The following is an 18907-nucleotide window of genomic DNA, read 5'->3' on the forward strand; positions in this document are numbered from 1 at the left end:
GAGAGGACAATGGAGGGCAGCCTAACGGGGTCAGGAGACCAGAGATGGGCACCCGGTCAGAGAGGGGGCCACGAGCGAGGGGATGAGATAAAATGCCCCCTGACCTAGCACCAAGAGAACGGAAGGGGCCAGCAAGAGGAGGGGGGAGTAAGGAAGGCTCAAAGACCCGGAGGGGCCCTCCTCAGAGCCACTGCCCACTGCTCTTTCTGGGAGCAGCTTTACCAACAAAAGGAAGGTCAACAGGCGTCAAAGCTCTCCAGTTCCATCTACTGAAAAACCACGTGGCTCTGGTGGGGGCTGGTGTGGAGGCCCCCAACTCGCCCAAAGGAGAAGGCAGGACCCTCGTGCCCAACCCTGAGCCAGGAAACTGCGAAGCACGAGAGGCTGAAGCCACCAGGGGTTCGAGAGCCCCAGGCTTCCCTCTGAGGCACCTCGGTCTGCTCAGCTACCAGGAAGGAAGAAGCGGGTTGTGATGCCTTTCCTGCCTGCCCTGTGGGAGCAGCCAATGGAAGGAGCAGAGAAGAGCTCGGTCCACGTCTGGTGGACACAGCCTCACTGGTCCACACCCGGGTCCTGGGTGGCTGCAGTGGCCCAGGCCACCTCCATCACCCATCACAGCGCTCTGGTTGCGTACCCTCACCGGCCAGTCTTCCTTCCTTTCACAGAGCCTGAGCTGACCCTGCTGTGCAGTGTTGGGGGCAGGAATGACAGGGCTGCCGTTCGGGGGTTGGGGAGAGCCCGGCCCTGTGTCAAGAGGTGCAGAGAAGCTGGACGGGGCAGGAACGTGGTCTGAGTGGTGAGGCGGGGTGGAGGCAGGGGCAAAGTGTGGCATGAGAGGTGACCATGCGAGTGTGTTAAGTGGCTCGGGGTGGAATGGATTTCCAAACTCAAGAGCGGCAGTGACCAGTCGGGTCGGTGGATAAAGGGCTAAGGAGACATGCAGAAGGAAGGGGTGATGAGAGCAAATACAAAACCAGGAACTGTGTGCGAGAGTGCCACCGCCTGGCCGTGGTGGGAATCGCATGGGTGGAGGGTGGAGGGGCCGGCGTGGGATCCAAAAGCACGGGCAGGGCAGCCGAGGGGTGCCACTGCCCAGTCTGGAGGCGGCTGCTCTGTCACTGGGGAGCCCAGGAATCGGGGGTGCCCAGGCCCCAGGCAGAGAGGTCCGGACCCCGGGCTCTGTGCTGGGGCTCCCAGAGGGGAGCTCCCTGCAGCGGGCAGGGCCAGTGCCCCGCTGACCGTCTCTTACCTTTGGTTTTAAAAGCAAAGTGACAGTGCTTGCACACATAGGGCCGGACGTCAGTGTGGGTGCGGATGTGTTTCTTCAGCATGCTGGGCTTCTTGCAGCGAATTCCACACTCCTCACAAACATATTTCCCTCGGCCGCGGCCTCGCACATATACATACTCTTCGTTTGATTTGTACCTATGAGTAACAGGCGTCATGGTAAAGGAACAAAAAAGTAGGAGGAGAGGCAGGTTCCCACCTCAGAAGATGCGCGCGCTTCCTGGCTGCATCCAGCCCTTAGGGGCATCGGGAGAGGCAGACGCGGAGCAGAGAGAACCACGGGTGGGGGGATCCGCCACGGAGCCCTGCACCTGCCCTGCCCTCACACAGGGGGGCTGCCCCCTTCTCTCCCTCGGAGGCGGCAGGCTCTGGTGCTTCCTGCCAGGAGGGAAGCCGCAGGGGCACAGAGGGCCTCTGGTCCAGACCCGGCCCCGGTGCCGGCTCCCAAAGAGCAGCCACTCTGGGCCACCGTGTAACAGAGTAAAACAGATAACGACCACAGCTCTGGCAGCCGCCACTGACGGAGTGCTCACTCTGTGCTGGGCACTTTGCCCGAATTCAATACAGTCTCCACGAAGAGCCCTTAAGAGCCTGAGGCTCCTACAGCCAGAAAGGGACAGAACTTGAGCTGAACCTGCCCGCCCCAAAGCCTGTGCATACCCCACGAGGAGCGACACGCGCTGAAACAGTCTGCTAGGAGGCCACCCAGACATACGTGTGAGGGGAGGGATGAGGGCTTCATCATTTCCCAGTCCTCAGAGTCTGGAAACCAGGGGCCCTGCACTCTCTCCCCCGTCCCATCTCCAGCCGAGCCGGAAGCTCTCAGGACCCAGATTCCAGCCACCTGGCCTCTCACGCGGCCTCCAGGGATCACTTGAGGTCACAGCGGGAAGTGCCAGTAGCTTTCAGGAGCCTCCTGGGGCGGCTGGCCCACCCGCTGGGCCTCGGCCCCACTGCGCTCGTGGCCCAGAATCAGAATGTTCTTATTTCCACTCGGAAGGAACCCACGAGTCTCACAGGCTCACTTGATACCCTCCTTGTCAAAATGCCACGCTGGTCTAATGCTGTGGATGTGTGAGTGTCTCGATGGGGACATGGAAGGCTGCGACGGGGTCCAGGGAGGGGATCCTGGCATATCCAGGAGAAGAGCTTTCTGACTCATGAGGCCTGGGGATCTGAAGGCGCGGGTGCCTTGGGGGAAGTGTGGTCTCTTGGCCTGCAGGAGGCCTGCCTGTGCCCACACTCACCCCGCACATCAGGCCCTGGCCAGGAGTTGGCACACAAACTCGGGGGTGGGGTGGTGCAGAGAGGCAGGAAGGGGCTCGGGGGGAGGTGAGGACGTGACAGTGGCTGGGACTCAGTCCTGCTCCACTGGGGCCATCAGCTTACAGCTGAGAGGACACCACAAGGATGGGCTTGCAGGAGGGAACTCTGAGGGAGGGAGCTGGCAGGCAGCGGCACAGCGATCACCAACACACATACACACACACTCACACACACACCACCTCCCCACTCTCACACACAAACATGCACTCACACTCACATACTGACACACACACTGGCACACTCACCCCCACCCACACAGTGACACACTCTCTCTCACACACACACACGCGCGTGTGCCCGCACACTCACGCACGGACTGCTCTCCAAGAGTACAAGTGGATCGCCTCAGCTTTGGCCAACCGGTGCCTCTCAAGTTGTCTAAAACCACCCTTTCTTGCTATTACGGGTCCCGATGGGCCAGTTTTAGGCGCCCAGTCCTCAGGCTGGGGGCCAACTCTTGCCCTGATCCAGGGCAAAGCACCATCTTGCTTTCAAGGGGAGGCATGGAAGGCCATGGGGGTCTAAGGGGAGAGGGACTCATTTTGCTCTTAGGAAGACCACCCTGGGGGCAAGCAGGAGGTGTCTTGCCTCCCCGTGCCAGCAGTTCACCCTCACGCAGCACGCCCCCCAGACCTCAACCAGCTACCTGGGTTTTAATTCCTAGGTCGCTTTGTCCCCCTGGGACCCAGTCTGAGCTGGGGTGCCCTTTTCCCATCTGGAGAAGAAAGAAGCGAGAATGGCTTGGTTTCCCCTTGGCACTGGACACCAACCTCCACTTGGCTCTGCTTGGCGGGTCCATGACAGCCCCCCACTTCCAACGATGATGGCGCCATCGGGGTGCCCCTTCCTTCACCCCCTCCTACCCAGGCCCACAGCCGCCCTGACTTCTACCACATGTGGGATTCCCCCTGTGCTTAAGCCAATTCAGAAGAAGGCGTTAGGGTCCGTCTACCTTGGCTGTTCTCAGCCCCTTCGTTCTCCTTCCATAGCGAGCTTAAACCACCTGTGGTTGCCTGAATGGACACACACACACACACACACAGAGAAAGGACTTTGCTTGACCCTCTATGGGTGGTGCCCTCACTTGGGGGGGGGTGGGGAGGCATGTATGTAACCCCAGATACCACTCTGTCACACTCCATGGAAGGTGCACAACCTGATGGGTAGCACAAAGGAGGAGCCTGGGCTGGAAGGGGCCAGAGACGATGCCGAGAGATGGAGGCAGGAAGGGAGGACCCCAGTCAGGGACCCCAGAAGCAAAGGCACGGGTGCTAAGAGGCCTGGAGTGTTTGGTGGGCAGGACAGGCTGGACCACCATCGGCCTTGAATGCCATGCTAAGAAGATGAGACTTGATCAAAGTTTTATTAAAGATAAACAAAGTCTAAAGAGAAGATGCTTCCTTGGCACCATGGGGAATGGTCTGGAAGAAGAGAGGCTTAGGATCTGAGTACAAGGCACGTGTGCTAGGAGAGAGATTCAAGTCCTTCTGGACGTAGAATCTACAGGCCTTGGTAGCCACCTGGATGACGCAGGGGCCACCATGAAGGAGTAACAAAGATCGAAAGTTTTCAGCTTGGCCGGCTCAAGTGGTACCAACTGCGGGCTTAGAGAGAAGCGATATGGGACCCTTGTCCTTAATGGCTGAGTGTGAGTTGAGGAAATGTCCAGTACACAGCTGGAAATCCATGGGACTCAGGATGGGACACGTAGATTGGCGCTGAGGCCCAGCGGGTGGGCCAGCAGCCCCAGGAGGCTCCTGAAAGCTATTGGCACTTCCCGCTATGACCCCAAGTGATCCCTGGAGGCCGCGTGAGAGGCCAGGTGGCTGGAATCTGGGTCCTGAGAGCTTCTGGCTCGGCTGGAGATGGGATGGGGGAGAGAGTGCAGGGCCCCTGGTTTCCAGACTCTGAGGACTGGGAAATGATGAAGCCCTCGTCCCTCCCCTCACACGCGTGTCTGGGTGGCCTCCTAGCAGACTGTTTTAGCGCGTGTCACCCCTTGTGGGGGATGGACGGGCTTTGGGGCAGGTAGGTTCAGATCAAGAGAGTATGAGAACAGGAAGAGGGCAATGAGAGGGCCCAGGAGGCACCCAAATGTAAGGGCGGGGGAAAGATGGCACTAAAAGCCACCTCAAGCAGAGATCTCCTGGTAGAGAACCAGGAGAGAATGTGATCTGGGAGCCAGAGAAAAGAGGTTAGAGGAAGAGGCGCCAGGAGGGTCCAGGTTGTGGATATCTGGAGGAGGGTGGCCACTGCGGGTCCTGAGACTTGAAGAGAGCAGTCCTGGTTGGCCAGCCTGGAGCCTGTTGACTTCTCTGCTCCTTGAAGGCCACTGGGGTTGTACAGCTTTGTGGTTCCCAAAGGGCCAAGTCCAGGGACAGGTATGGGGCAGCTGTCCACTGTGAGCTGGACCCTCTTCCCCTTCTCAGCTCACGGTCAGCCCCTCCAGCCTGTGCAAGGCCCCTCTCTATAAGGTCCCACCCTTTCCCTAGCAGCTTCAGGTCTCCGCCTTCGGACGCATCTCACCAACACGGGTGCAAGCTCAATTCTCTTGGTACCAACCAACCCCAAAGTCCTCCGGACCTCAGCCCGCTCCAGCGACCGCTCTGCCTACTTCCCTTCTCAGCCCGAGTCTGGAAGGGGCCGTCACGCTGGCAGAGTCACGCCTCCTCACTGCCCCAGCCCAGCTTCCATGCTGACTGTTCTTGCCAACAACACAGGGTGCTAAATCCAAGTGGCAGAGGCGTTATTGCCCTGTTGCTTGCCCTCTGGAGACACCTGTTGGCTTGGTGACCGGGTCTCCTCCGCAAGCTCCTTCTTTGACCCCCGCCTCCCACGCTGCTGTTCCCCAGGCACCAACCTGCACTCTTCTCCCCTCACACCTTCCCCCAGGTGAGCTTCCACACACACACCTGACTTTCCACCTGGATGTTGATGGCTCCCCGTCTCTCTCTCCAGCTCTGACCCCTCTGCTCTACATCCAACTGCCCCCTCGGCATCTCCCTGGTGGTCTTTAGGCACCTCACAGTCCACGTGCCCTGAACCATGTTTCCATGTCCCCCCACCCGTACTACCGCCTCCTGGGTCCCCGCGTCAGTAAACGCCATGCGCATCCCATGGTGGCCAGGCCAGCGTCCCTGGCGCTTCTACTTCCTTCAGTCTTCATTGTCAATCCATCACCACAGCCTGTCAATGCCGCATCCCACATATGCTCCAGGGAGGCCCACCTCCTTGCCACCACTAGCCCAGGCCACCATCCCCTCTCCTAACCCACAGCATCCTTTCCTCACAAAATATCCAGAGGGGGCTCTCCCCCAATACACTCCTCCCAGTCCAGGACCCACCATTCAGTGCTCCTCCCACTGCTCTCAGGATAAAGCCCTGCCCCTCACTCAATGGGTGCAGAAGGCCCCGGGCACCACCTGGCCCAGCTACCTCTCCAGCTCTTCTCTTAATTGCACTTCCCCATCAACAACGCTGAACATCATCCAGTGCCTCCAAGTCCCTTTCCTCTGGCCTTCTCCCTCCCCCCCGCCCACCCCTCCCACCGCCTGCTACTGACCAGCTCCTCTTTCCTTCAGGGCTTTGCCAAAAGGCCCCTTCCTTCGGAGCCCTATCCCACACCCCTGGGCCTGGGGGTCCCGCCACTCCTCCTTCATGGTGCCTGTCAAGCTGTGTGTACTGTGTGGCCTCTCACAATGTAGTCCCCATTAACCCCATGCGGAGGGCACATCTGCCTCCTTCACTAGAGCATCCCCAGGGCCTAGCTCAGTGCCTGATACCCAGCAAGTGCTCGGTACTCATCGCTGCACAGAGGAAAGCCAAGCCAAGGCCTTCTTTCCTCGTGTCTGCTAGAGACTCTCAGCTGAGACACTCCCACTCCAAGAGTCCCTGAGCACAAGTTCAGCCTGACACTGTGGGCTCCCCATGGATGCGGCACACAGCCAGTGCCCCTGTAACCATGGTGGACTGGCTGGCTGAACACTCCCCACTTTCTGGTAGGAACCACTGTGCTAGAAGTCAGAAGGTAGAAGTCAGCATGAGACCTGGGTCTGAGTTCTGGCTCCTGTGTGAACTTGCTGGGTGACCTTGGGTAAGTCATTTTCCCTCCCTTGGGAATAGTCAAACTTTGCCCTTAGATACACCAACCACCGCCACGTGCCTGACGTCATTCAGTCCTCCCGTCAGCCCTTTGCCATTGTCTCCATTTTATAGAAATGTGAACCAAGGCCCAAAGAGTTCAAGTGACATGGCCGAGATCACACCATCAGCGATCTTTCCACTTATCCCCGTCCCCGCATCGACGCTGCACGAATGCTTTTAGGTGATGCTGACCAAGTTTCCTTAGCACCTTCCTTCATGGAGATTCTCAGGGGCCTGTAACACCACAGACGGATGAGGACGGCATCACTCTCCCTGCGGCCAACAGCTCTGGGTGGGACCGAGGGTGTTGACAGCTGCAGAAAAATGCCATGCAAAGAGCCAGGGAAGGAAGCCAGAAAAGCATGGTGGGGACCCCAGGGGCATGGTCCTGTCTCCTAGGTCTGCTGGCCCCCCCACCCTCCACCCAAGGCTGCCCTTTGGAGGCCTGTGCCACAGGTTACCCTTCACCCGGTGAAGAAGCGCCCGCCAAGTCTCCTGCCTGTTCTAAGCCTGCAAGACAGTTCACCGCCTGGGTACAGCTGACTCATGGCTCTTTGAGCCCCACGACCTGCCTGTCTTCTGCTGATCTGACAAGCCAGGGATGTCAGCCAGGCTGGAAAATGCTTGGTTTTGTTCTTAAAAAAAAAAAAAAAAAAAAAGCTGTTTCTGTGGCTTCCAGAATGTCTTAGTTAAAGGGGCCCTGAGCTTGACTGCCTGAGGTCACGCAGCACCAGGGGTCCTGGACCCTCCCATGGAAGCAGCTTTCTGTTCCATTGCCTTGGGTCAGGAGGTAAGTGAGGCTGCCAGGAGGGGTGTGGAGCTGCCAGAATCTTCTGGGTCTCTTTTCATTCTTATGCTGTAGGTCTAAGACTCACGGACTCAAAGGAAAATAAAAAAGAATCTTGCACAACCCCTTAATCAGGAGGGTCTTACTATTTTCATCTAACGGAGAAGGAAACAGAAACAGAGAGGTTGTGTGTCTTGCCCAAAGTCACAAGGCAGCTAGAAAGTGGCAAGGCAGGGACTGGAACCCAGGTCTGACCCCAGCGCTCTTATGCGTGACACAGTCTGCCCTCCTGCCTTCAGCCGCGTCTCTTCCAGTCCTGCAACTGGAGATGCTGAGCTGCCTGACTCTTGATCATTCTGCACATGACCCCTTGGGTTGTGGCTCTAGACTCTTGGCAGGCATTTCTGAAACCTGAAGCTTCCACCAAGCACTTGGGAACTCAGAGCACAGCTCCCAAAGGAGGTGACACATCCTCTGCTCCAGATTCCGAAAGAGGGGATGCGGTGGAAATTAAACGGCAGTGGAATGCGGTGGAAATTAACGGCAGTGGGATGCGGTGGAAATTAACGGCAGTGGGATGCGGTGGAAATTAAACGGCAGTGGGATGCGGTGGAAATTAACGGCAGTGGGATGCGGTGGAAATTAACGGCAGTGGGATGCGGTGGAAATTAAACGGCAGGGGAATGCGGTGGAAATTAACGGCAGTGGGATGCGGTGGAAATTAACGGCAGTGAGATGCGGTGGAAATTAACGGCAGTGGGATGCGGTGGAAATTAACGGCAGGGGGATGCGGTGGAAATTAACAGCAGGGGGATGCGGTGGAAATTAACGGCAGTTCAGGCAAGATGATGGGTGAGTTGTTGTTCTTGGACTCAGCATATGACGAAGACTCAGCGATGAAGCTGCTCTACGAGGTAGTGAGCTCCCCATCACTAGTGCTGGGAGGCCCTAGAGCAGGAGGGAATGAGTGGTTATGGCAGCTCACTGATAGAGGCAGCTTTCAGTGTAGTAGCCTGTTTGCTCCTGTAACAATGCTGTAAAATGCATATATTTATCCTTCAAATATTCCATATTTATCCAAAAAATATAAATAGATATATTCATTCCTGACCAAATGGAGGCTCAGGACACTAGATGGGGGGGGGGGGGGGGTGAGCTGGCCACATGACTGCGCAAAACAGGAGGTATAAGGAGGGGGGAGGGGTCGGGATTAAAATGATCTGGAAGGCAGTGCACAGTCCCTCTCTAAAGGAACAGTGGATACACCTTTCCAGCCAAGTGTTGTATGAGGCTGTCAGATCTTCCAGGTTTTCAAGAAAACCACAAATCCAGATTTTTAGAAAACTAATAATATTAGCATACACTTATATAGCTCTTACTGGGTGCCAACCAGTATTTTAAATGCTTTGCATACCTTTCCTCATTTAAACCACAAGGCAGCCCCATGATGCAGGGACTCTAATCATCCCAATGTACACATAAGAAAATGGAGTCACAGAGAGGTTAAGTAACCTGCCAAAGGTCACACAGCCGGTAAGTTAACAGAGTCAGAATTTGAAACCAGGTCATGTGTTACAAAGTTACCAGGTGCTTAATTGCTATTAAATTCTAAGACTTAAAATCTCCTCTTTTGGGACTTCCCTGGTGGTCCAGTGGTTAAGAATCCGCCTCTCAATGCAGGGGGACGTGGGTTCGATCCCTAATTGGGGAACTAAGATCCCGCATGCCGCGGGACAACTAAGCCCACGCGCTGCAACGAAGAGCCCACAAGCTGCAACAAAAATCCCGCATGCCGCAACTAAGATCTGACGCAGCCAAAAATAAATAAATAAATATATATATAAAAAAATCTCCTCTTTTAAAAACACAGTTTAAGGCAAATAAAATAGGAGAGGCAGAAATAGCCCAGAGCTAAACTTCTGGCTCAAAGAGATTTCCCCAAGGTCATGCGGCTTGTAGATGCCTGTCTGACCTTCAAACCCATGACTTCTCTTTCCACCAAGCTTCATTTTTCTCTTAAATGAGGGGATAAACTCAATGACCTCCGAGTGACCTTCCTAATCTGAGCTCCTAGGAGGCTGTTCTGCATGTACATTATTGACATTTTCATATATCAATATTTTATCATAAAACTGTCACCTCTTCTCCAAATTTGGATATTTTAAAGTCTTGTCAAATTTCTGTTTTTATTATGATCTTGTGGCCAAATATGCTTTCCCCCAGGGGCATACAGCTCGGATATAATCAGGCAAAGCGAGAGGAAGATGCGGCCAGAAACGTCCACACTGTTGCTCGGAGGCCCACTTTTGCGGGCAGCCTGTGTCCCATGAAGTGAGGCTCAGGGTCGGCTCCTGGCGGTCACTGGCCCCCAGGAGGTCCGGCCACAGCGAGCCCACCAGCTTGTCTGCAGTGACGTGCTGCTCTCCGGGTGAAGCTCAAAAAGGAAGGGATGTCTGTGGGAAGAGGAGCAAGTGCCAGTTGGCACTGAGCTGTGTATTTGCTAAAAATATTCAGTTGCCAAGAGGTCGGGAACACACCCCTTGGTGACAAATGTACTGGGGAGGCTGAGCTGTGGGTCATGGGGGAAGTTCACGCCGGGTTCTGGGCACATCCCAGACTCTCATTTTGTCAGGGTTCTGCAGAAATCGTATCACATCACTACATCCGGGATGGAGGGCATTTAATGTGCTGTCCAGGGACAGGCCTGCTGTGCCCGGAATTCCACAGCACATATGTAACACAAGCACGGGCTCAGAGCCCACCAGTGGAGGGTCTATTTTAAGCAGTATTCTTTGTATTTACTCAACAATACTTACTAAGACCTGGTCTGAGCCCGGCCCAGAAACGCAAAGCTAAACAAGACTCTGACCTCAGTCTTGAGTGTGAATAACAGGTACTTAAAGGACTGTAAAACAAAGAGGTAGAATCCGTAACCCAGACAACGCACCAAGTGCCATGGAGGATCAGAGGAGGACAAGCAGGGTGGGTCTTAGGTGGCTTTTGCAGAAGAAATGCTTTTCATCCCGGTCTTTCCGGGTGAGTCGGGTCTGACTGGTGAGACTCCTGCTTTGGGAGCCCCCGTCTGGTGCAGGGTGGAGGATGGTGTGGGCTGACAGGCCTGGAAGCTGGGGAGTGGTGTTGTAGTTGTCTAGAGCCCCAGCCGCGGCAGAGGCAAGGGCGGGCCGAAAGAGGACACAGATTTGAGAAGTTGGGGCTGTCTGACAGGGGCAGGAGGGGAGAGCCAGTCAGGGGCCTTCTTTTACAGCTTCCAGGACTCCCACCACGGAGGCCAGCCTTCGTCCATTTTGCAGGTTTGCGTTTGTGCCATCTGGGCCCTCTCCTCGCTTTTCCTGGTGTGAGTTTTCATTCTAGGGGGTCATCAGCAATCGGCATCAGCTACCCGGAAGACAGTAGCTCAGGGGTCTTGATGCCCAGCACCGGTCTAAGGAGAGGGGGTGACTTTTATTCTAAAGAAATGGATACGATAAAGCTGAGACGCTGTGCAGCGCATGACCAAGTGCAGAAGCCCGAGAACCACCGAGCAGGCAGCCAACCTGCGCTGAAGCCAGCTCAGGTCCAAAGAATGCAGCCAAGGCCCCGTTTCCGACCAGACGGCGAGATTAGGGAGGGAGACAGGATGCCAGAAGCTGGGCCTGTCGTGTTCAGAGAAATGAAACTACCGAGGAGGAGTGGACTTCTTAAAGGTGCCCCTTACGTGGGGGTGCCCCAGCCTTCGGCAGGCCCTGACCTGCAGGGTCTAGAACAATGACTTTCACACTGTGCTCAGGACTCACGGCGGGGGAGACCAAGCAGCAGGGTTCTGGGCCCTCACCTGCCCCACCACACTGAGCTGCTTTTCAGAATAGGCATCTATGTAAACCGAACTTCGTAAAAAAGAGTTCTGTGAATTTAAAATCAATTTGAAATTACTGCTAAAGCACAACCATGCTTGGAAGGACCTTAAAACCTCTGACTTCCTGGGTGGGAGGGGCCTCGTGCATCCCCTGATGTGGTCATTCTCAGGGCAGCCCATCCACACCCCACCGCGGGCGCATCTACCTCTGGCACCTGGGGTCCCTCGGTGTCCCAGGCAGCACCTTCCGCCTCTGGGCAGCTCTCCCCCTAATAAGCTAAAGTTGCTGATCTTCTGTAGTCTGAGCTCTGTTTAGTGCAACCCCTCTTTGCACACGACAGTCCCCAAAGGATGCTGTTCTACCCAAGATTTCTCTGCTCCAGGCCTCAAACAGGCGCACTCATGATGGATTCCAGATTCCTCCCCAGACTTTCCCAACCTCTCCAGGTTGTCCTTCTTAAGATGGGAAGGCCCAGAACACCCAGAGGCCGCTTCCCCCCAATACCCACTGTGGCTGGAGCCAGCCCAGCCTGATGCAGGACTATGGTCAGCTAGTTTCCCAGCTTCACTTCCTTGTTCCCCAGACAGGAAACAGGCCCAGAATGGGGAAGTGACCAGATCCTGGAGATTGAATGCATGTCTTATTCTTTACTAAAAAAACACTAAAAAGAAAGTCAGCCAGGGTCAGAGGTGCTTCTTTTGTCATGGAAAAAGAAACAGCTAGTATTTGTGGAGTGTTTACTCTGTGGTAGGCGTGTGTTACAGGAATTATACTGTGGAAGCCTTGGCATGATTCTATATGGCAAGAAGCAAGACTGGAGGCTGGCTTAGAAAAACCTCAGGGGCTGGCGCAAAAGCCTGACCTGTGTCTTGTGGGCAGAGGGGGATGGGGAAGGTGTTCAGTTACAGCCCTGCTCTGGAAGCAGCCCTCTGGGGCTGCGTGCAACAGCAGCTTGAGGGGACCCTGACTGAGGCCATCTGTGGTAGCAGCTGATGAAATACGTGTAGACACTGGGTGTCTGATCAATGCCCGTGGGCCAATGGCTATGAGTTGCTGTGTCACCACACCCTGGGAAACCTCAGTGTTTCCTCAATGCTCAGAGATTCACGTGCCTTGAGAAGCAAATAAGATGAGAAAAGGCTGTGAACTGTATTAAATTCCCATAAAAATTCAAGGTATCATTTCTGTGCTGGGGAGTACTTGTGAGGTAATGACCGTGGCAAGGCTGTCCCAAACATCTGAAGGCACTGGGGTAGCTACTGCGAGGCACATCAGACCCTTTCTCAAGAAGGGGCTGGCTGGCATCATTGGCTGCTTCAACCTGCAGAACACACAAGTGGGCTGTGTGTTCAGGCCTCAGACTTACAGACTCAAATCTTATGGGAGGAGGAAAGAGAGGCCATTCTAATTGTCCCATGATGGCAGGCACCTTCCTGGCCCTTGCTCTGAGGAGATCTGCTCCCCACCAGCTGGGAGCAGAAGAGAAACCGGGCTCATGGAAAATCTGCCCACAGATACCTTAGGTCACAGGTGCAACCACTGCCAGCCTCCTGGGAGGTAGCTCAGTCCACAAGCAGAACCAAGACAGGGAGGAAGATCTGGGCTCATTTTACAAAAGAATTTTCCAACCCCAGAGCAACAAACTTGGAACCAAGCAAGCTTGAGTGGTAGTGAGCTCCCGACCATGGACAGTGTGCAAGCACAGACTAAATGACCTCTAAGATTTGGGGCAAAATATCAATAGATTCCTATGCTGGGAGGGAGGCTGGACTTGAGGTAAATAGGTCTAGTTGGAATCTAAACAGACACAGCACAGTCACTGAACTGGAAATCAGTACGATAAAGGATCAGGGCCCAATAAAGAAAATGCAGGGGTCATGAAAGCCTCAGTGAAGTTAACCGAACTGTCAGATTTATATCAGGATGATAGAGGTGCAAGATGGGGAACAGCTTTAGAAGAAATTCCAAGTTTAAGAATAAAGGGATTTGGTTATTTGCACTTGAAAAACAGGAAACAAGACTTCCCAGGGAGGGCTGGTAGACTGGACCATATGAGGTTTATGTTTACAGGCAGCCTTTCACCAACCCCTCACCTTAAGTGACTGACCAAAGCTGCAGCCAACTTAGTGTCCTCACCACTGGAATGTGGGGTTGAGGTCATGGTACACACACAAGCAGGAATGGTCCATGGACGACGTGAGCTCCTGCCGACTGGTCATATCTCATCCCCCCTTCAGTTAAACGCTTTCTATGCTTTGGACAGTTCTTAGCATGACAGAAGGGCTGGATACTTTGCACAGAGGGAGACAGGGTGAGAGGCATGGCTGTTGAAAGCTTCCGGAGCGCGTACGTTGAGATCAGACTGTTGCCACTGCTGGCTGGGTTAGCCTTCAGAAACGCCATGTCTATGAAGCCTTGTCAGAGATTAGCAGATGTGCTGACCACTTAGCAGAGAACACTTCATCTGTTCCCAGCGCAGTGAACCAGACATGACCAGGCGCCGGACGTGAGAAAGCAAACCCAGAGTAGGAAAATGAGGTGCTGGTCACCAGGGACATGGCCCTTTTGGAATCATCTGATGTACAGGGCAAGCAGAAGCTTCTGAACCTCCTTGAAGACATTTTTCATGGACTGGGAACTACACCTCACACAGTGGGCCATCTCCTGTGTGGCCTTTGTCACGCTCTGCTCTCCTCAGTCCCCTTACAGCCTTCACCTCTGGGAGCCAGTTTTCTCGTTTCTCTTAATTCCAGTGCTCACCCTGGGGCTGCAAGTCTCAAAAGATTACAGCTTCTGACACAGTCTCAGAAGGGTCTTCTTTATGGTCTGCCTGAGTATGAAGCAACACTCTCATTGGTCAGAGCTCCATGTCACCTTTACGATCAGGCCTCCAGTCTGACAGAGTTGCCCACGACGCCTTTGCCTCTGGCTACTGGACTTGACACTATCGCTCAGCCCTTTTCTGCACCGGACAGAGCAGCAGTGATAATACTACAAACCAAACATCTGTGGTCCTTCAGCACTTACTGGACATCTTCCAAATTATAGGACTTCATTTATCCCTTACTAGAAATCGGTGAGGTGGGTAATGGCATTCCTCTTTTTCAGATGAGGACACGGAGGCTCAGAGAGGTAAAGTAACTTGCCCGAGGTCACACAGCCAGTGAGCACCAATCTCTCAAGGCTCCTTTTTGGATTACGCACCCTTCTGGCTCTTCTGGCTGTAGAAGATGCTGCTGACGGGAGGAATGTTCTCCAGCACATGGAGAGATAGTGGGAGAGGGGAGAGGACGCTTCCCCCTGCCAACTCCGTCCTACACCACGGGCCCTGGGGAAGCACCACCATCATCATCATCTGTATCCATAAGCATTCACTGGGGTCCACTCAGGGCCTGGCCACGGGCACATGGAGGGGTAAGAACAGGGTTCAGCTGGGGTTTGCCCCGCAGGTGGCTGAGAGTCAGAGGATGCAGAAAGCAGGGTCCCCAGTTAGTGGCAGGGGGCTGTGAAGGAAAGAACACAGGATTTGGAGCCACAGAGGTCTGGGTTTGAAGCCCTGCTCTGTTTCTCACTACCTGAGCGACCATGGTCAAGTTCCTTCGTTTCTCTGAGCCTCCACCCCTCATCTGGAGAATGGGTGTGTGTGTGTGTATATACATATAAGTACTACTCAGCAGGGGATGGTGAGCATTAGAAATTCTATTTGTGAAGTGCTTAGTGCTGAGCTCTGTACCTGGGGCACAGCAGGCCCTCAACAGACAACGGCTGCTGTTACTACAAAGGAGGGTAGGGTAGGTTGGTGGAAGGGTAGGGGCAGCAGGGTGAGGGGACTGCCAGGTGGGACAGGGCTCCATCTAGGAGGCCATGTACTGCATCTCAATCAGTGGTCACCAGAGGTCAGTAAGTTGCCTGAGGTCCCCCCTCAAACGTACACAGGCGTGGACAGTAGAGCCAGGACTACGAAGGCCAGAGTCTGCTGCCCCCAACCTGGGTCCGGGCCTGATGGTTCTGGGTGTGACCTCCTCACAAAGGACCACTCCATCCCCACGCACCTCCCTGCAGCAGGCCCGGTACCAGTAGAGAACTGAGTCAGCACACCGTGTCTCCAGAAAGCCCGAGGGAAGCTCTCCAGCAGCGCTGGCCCTGTCTGGCTGGAGCATCGCTTACAACCGCTATCTACAGCATGTGAAGGGCCTTTCAGAGCAACCGTCGGCAAGAAGGCAACCCCGTGGCTAGAATGAAGTTCAGATGAGATGCAGAGTCAGCTCGGAGCAGCTGAATGAGAACAGAGCCTGCTAAGGCTTCCTGCAGATCTCCTCGGTGTTTGCTGAGAGTGGAGGCAGATACCGTACGTGTCCTCCAGCCTCACAACAGCCTGGGAGGCGGAGACAGCTGCCTCTGCTCCAGAGATGGAGAAACTGAGCCCGGAGATGCACAGAGACTTGCTCTCAGCCACACAGCTAGTAAGCATGCCACAGATCGTTGTGATCGGCCCACCGCCTACATTTAAAAATTTACATGTTGTAAACGGTACACGCTTTGTATGAAATGGATTTCCCCTGCCCGTGAGCTCTAACGTTGGCCATCAGGGGAAACATCCATTTGTCTCAACCAAACAGAAAATAATAAGTGTCAAGATAAGGTGAGATAACAGGTCTGGGGGCTTCGGAAGGGGAGGCGATGTCTGGCAGGCAGTGGCAGGGTGGGGAAAGGTCTGGGAGACTCCGTGGAATGGGGACATTTGACCTGGGCTCTAAGGACAGTCCACCGTGGGGATCTGGAGCTGGAGAGGAGGAGAGGTCCCTCCAGGTGGAGGTCACAGCAAGAGCAGAGGAGCCTGGGATGTACGGAGGGTCGGGCTGGGGCCGAGAGAGGAGCCTAGGGAGACAGTCTGGGGCGTAATCAACCACAGCGTGCTTTGGAAGGACCTGGGGAGCTAGTAAGGGCTCTTTCTGAGCCGGCTTTAAGGCCAAATGTCTGGTGGAGTTATAGGAATACCAGGCTTTGGGGATTTCAAAATAGCCCCAAATGCGTGGAGTGTTTACAATATATAGTTATTTTCACTTGTGCATTCCCACTTTCCCTTCGAAAAACATGAGATGAATGATATAGCTTCTTTTATTTGATGGAAAAGGGACAGTGGTCCTTCCCCATCCCCCAGTGACACCTGTGACCCCCATCCCAGGCCCCTTCCCAGCCTACCCATCTCTCTCGTCCTCTCAGGCCGCCCCCCACTCACTGCCACTCCCTTCCCCCTCCAGCCTCAGCCTCACCAGCACCCTGGTCCTCCAGCCTTGGGCCAGTTCGTCCATCTGGAACAATCTTCCCACCCCCGCCTTCTGCCTTTGTTAACTGCCCCTCGTCCTCAGGCTCAGCTCACCGCTATGTCCTCAGAGGTGTTTCCTGAGCACTGCCCAGCCCTCCTGGTCAATGGACACAGGTGCAAAGCCAGCCAGGAGGTGCAGGAGCGCAGCTGCGGGACTCGCCAAGCTGCCGTTTTTGAGCGTTCAGTCCCCAGAACAGCCCCTGGCTGTGTCATCAGTACTCTCCCCACTTTGCAGATGAGAAAGGGAGGCACAGAAGGGCTGAACAACCTGCTCCAGGTCACATACCCAGCAGTGATGGCGTGAGGACTCAACCCAGGTGGCCCGGCCCCAGAGGCCACGCTCCTGACCCCACCCATCCCTGCCTCTGTCCTGCCCCGCCGGCTTCCTTCCAGGCATGCCAGGCTCCATCTCCAGACACATGCTGGTTCCAAATGCTGGGGCGGTGCGTTCGAGGCCGTCTTCTCATTTAGTCCTCACCTCAACCCCAGGAGGTGGCACTGCTCCTATCACCCTCCAGGTCAGGGGCAGCTGCACAGGTGGGCTACCAGTCTGCCCCACATCACACAGCCTGTTAGGGCAGAGCCAGGGCGGCTCCCAGGTCTGTCAGACTCCAGACGCAGTGGTCTTCCCTGAGACCGTAGAACACAGCCCAGACCGGCGTGCCCAGCCTCCTTCCCGGTTATCGCCACACCTGACCCACAGGAAGTGAGCTTCCCGTGAACTGCATAAAGGCCTGCGGTGATGGTCCTCAGAGTCATGTTTCAAAACCCACACCAGGGACCCACATCTCGGGCCTTCCAGGAGTCTGAGCTCAGAGACAGGCTTGCCTGAGCAGAAGCCTGAGCTTCCTGCCCCAGCGAAGCTTCACCCCAAGGGCTCACAGTCGCAAAATCTCAGGTTCATGTGCAGGTTACAAATTCCTAACAGACATTAAAATAAAACATGACAAATGTAATAAGGAGCGTTTGCCCAGGTGCCGCCTGAAATCGACCTGACGGTTTGCATCACAGCCTGCCGGAGGTTCTCATCTGGGTAAGCAGGTGCACGATGCACCTGGTATGAAGTGGGCCAGGGAGGATGGAAGCCAAAGGCCCAGGAGTCCAAGGAGGGGACAGGACACGTGAGGGATTCCTGCAAGGACGGAAGCAACCTTCCCAGCACGATATGGGCGCGATCACCCTGATTCCTCGCGAGCAGAGAGCTAGCACCCAGGCCCGGGCAGCAGGTGGGGTGCTGAGAGGGTGCCCGGCCCCACGGTGGACGGTCAAGCCTGTCTGCAGAGCCTGCTGAAAACCAGGCCGCCTCCTCACTCCTTCCTTCGGGGACCAGGTGCTTGACCCTCATCCGGGCATCTCATGGCCGTACTAGGTAGAAAAGTGAGGAGGCCGGGCTCCTGCCAGGGCTGGCCCGACATCTGGGGGAGCCCAGCTGGCTACTTGTCCCTGCTGGGAGGGCCCTTCCAGGCACACTGAGCAGAGGAGGCCCAAGGAAGAGGGTGAAGGGTGAGGACTCTTTGTGGGGATCTGAGCCAGCACAATGGATGCCCAGTGCTGTTAGAGCCCAGGCAAAGCCCCACTGCGTTCACAGTAGCCTCTCCCCCGCCTCAGGTAAGGGCTGGCTGACTAAAGGCACTCTGGCCCCTAGAAGGGGGAAGGAAGAGAGCCTGGACCAGCGTGTGGATAGCCGTGGTCACTGCTCTGCCCTTTCTTGCAGCAACCGGACCCCACGGGCACCGCGCTGGAGTCTGGGCGGGAGACGGCCCCCTGCCCAGTATGAATCCATGGCACAGCTGCCTCCTTCAGCTCCAGCTGGAGCCCCTGAGTCACCGCTCAGCCCGTGGCTGGCTCCCTGGGGACACTTTGTTCTCCTGGTCCAGACCTATTCAAGTCACCACCTCCACTCTGCCCCACGGGCTCCTCCCTCCTCACTCCTGACCATGAAGGAGGGGGACACAAGTCCCCAGCTGCCCTCCTCACGGGAAGGGTTTACCGCTTGACGGTGAAACCAGAGCCGCCAGAGGGCAGCCACTAGGAGGTTACAAAGCTCAGGAAAATCATGGTTTATAGAGTCTGGACATGAGCTCCCGAGTCCCAGAAACTTCCGAGAGACGGATTTGAGGCAGCCCAGTTGCTAGAGCTGCTGACGCTTTGAAAGTCTACGGGAACTGGTCTCCTCCTCTCTAC

The 18907-nt window shown here is 55.4% G+C and overlaps 1 protein-coding gene across 1 annotated transcript in view; it reads right to left on the bottom strand.

Moving 5' to 3' along the window:
• The window catches only part of HIVEP3 (HIVEP zinc finger 3), a 56368-nt gene that overhangs the window by 12259 nt on the left and 25202 nt on the right, over positions 1-18907 (bottom strand). The window contains exon 3 of the mRNA XM_065879935.1: positions 1250-1425. Within this exon, the coding sequence (XP_065736007.1) occupies positions 1250-1425 (176 nt within the window). The remainder of the gene's footprint in view (positions 1-1249; positions 1426-18907) is intronic.

Source organism: Phocoena phocoena, chromosome 1 (genome assembly GCF_963924675.1).
Source record: "Phocoena phocoena chromosome 1, mPhoPho1.1, whole genome shotgun sequence".
NCBI classification, from domain to species: Eukaryota; Metazoa; Chordata; class Mammalia; order Artiodactyla; family Phocoenidae; genus Phocoena; species Phocoena phocoena.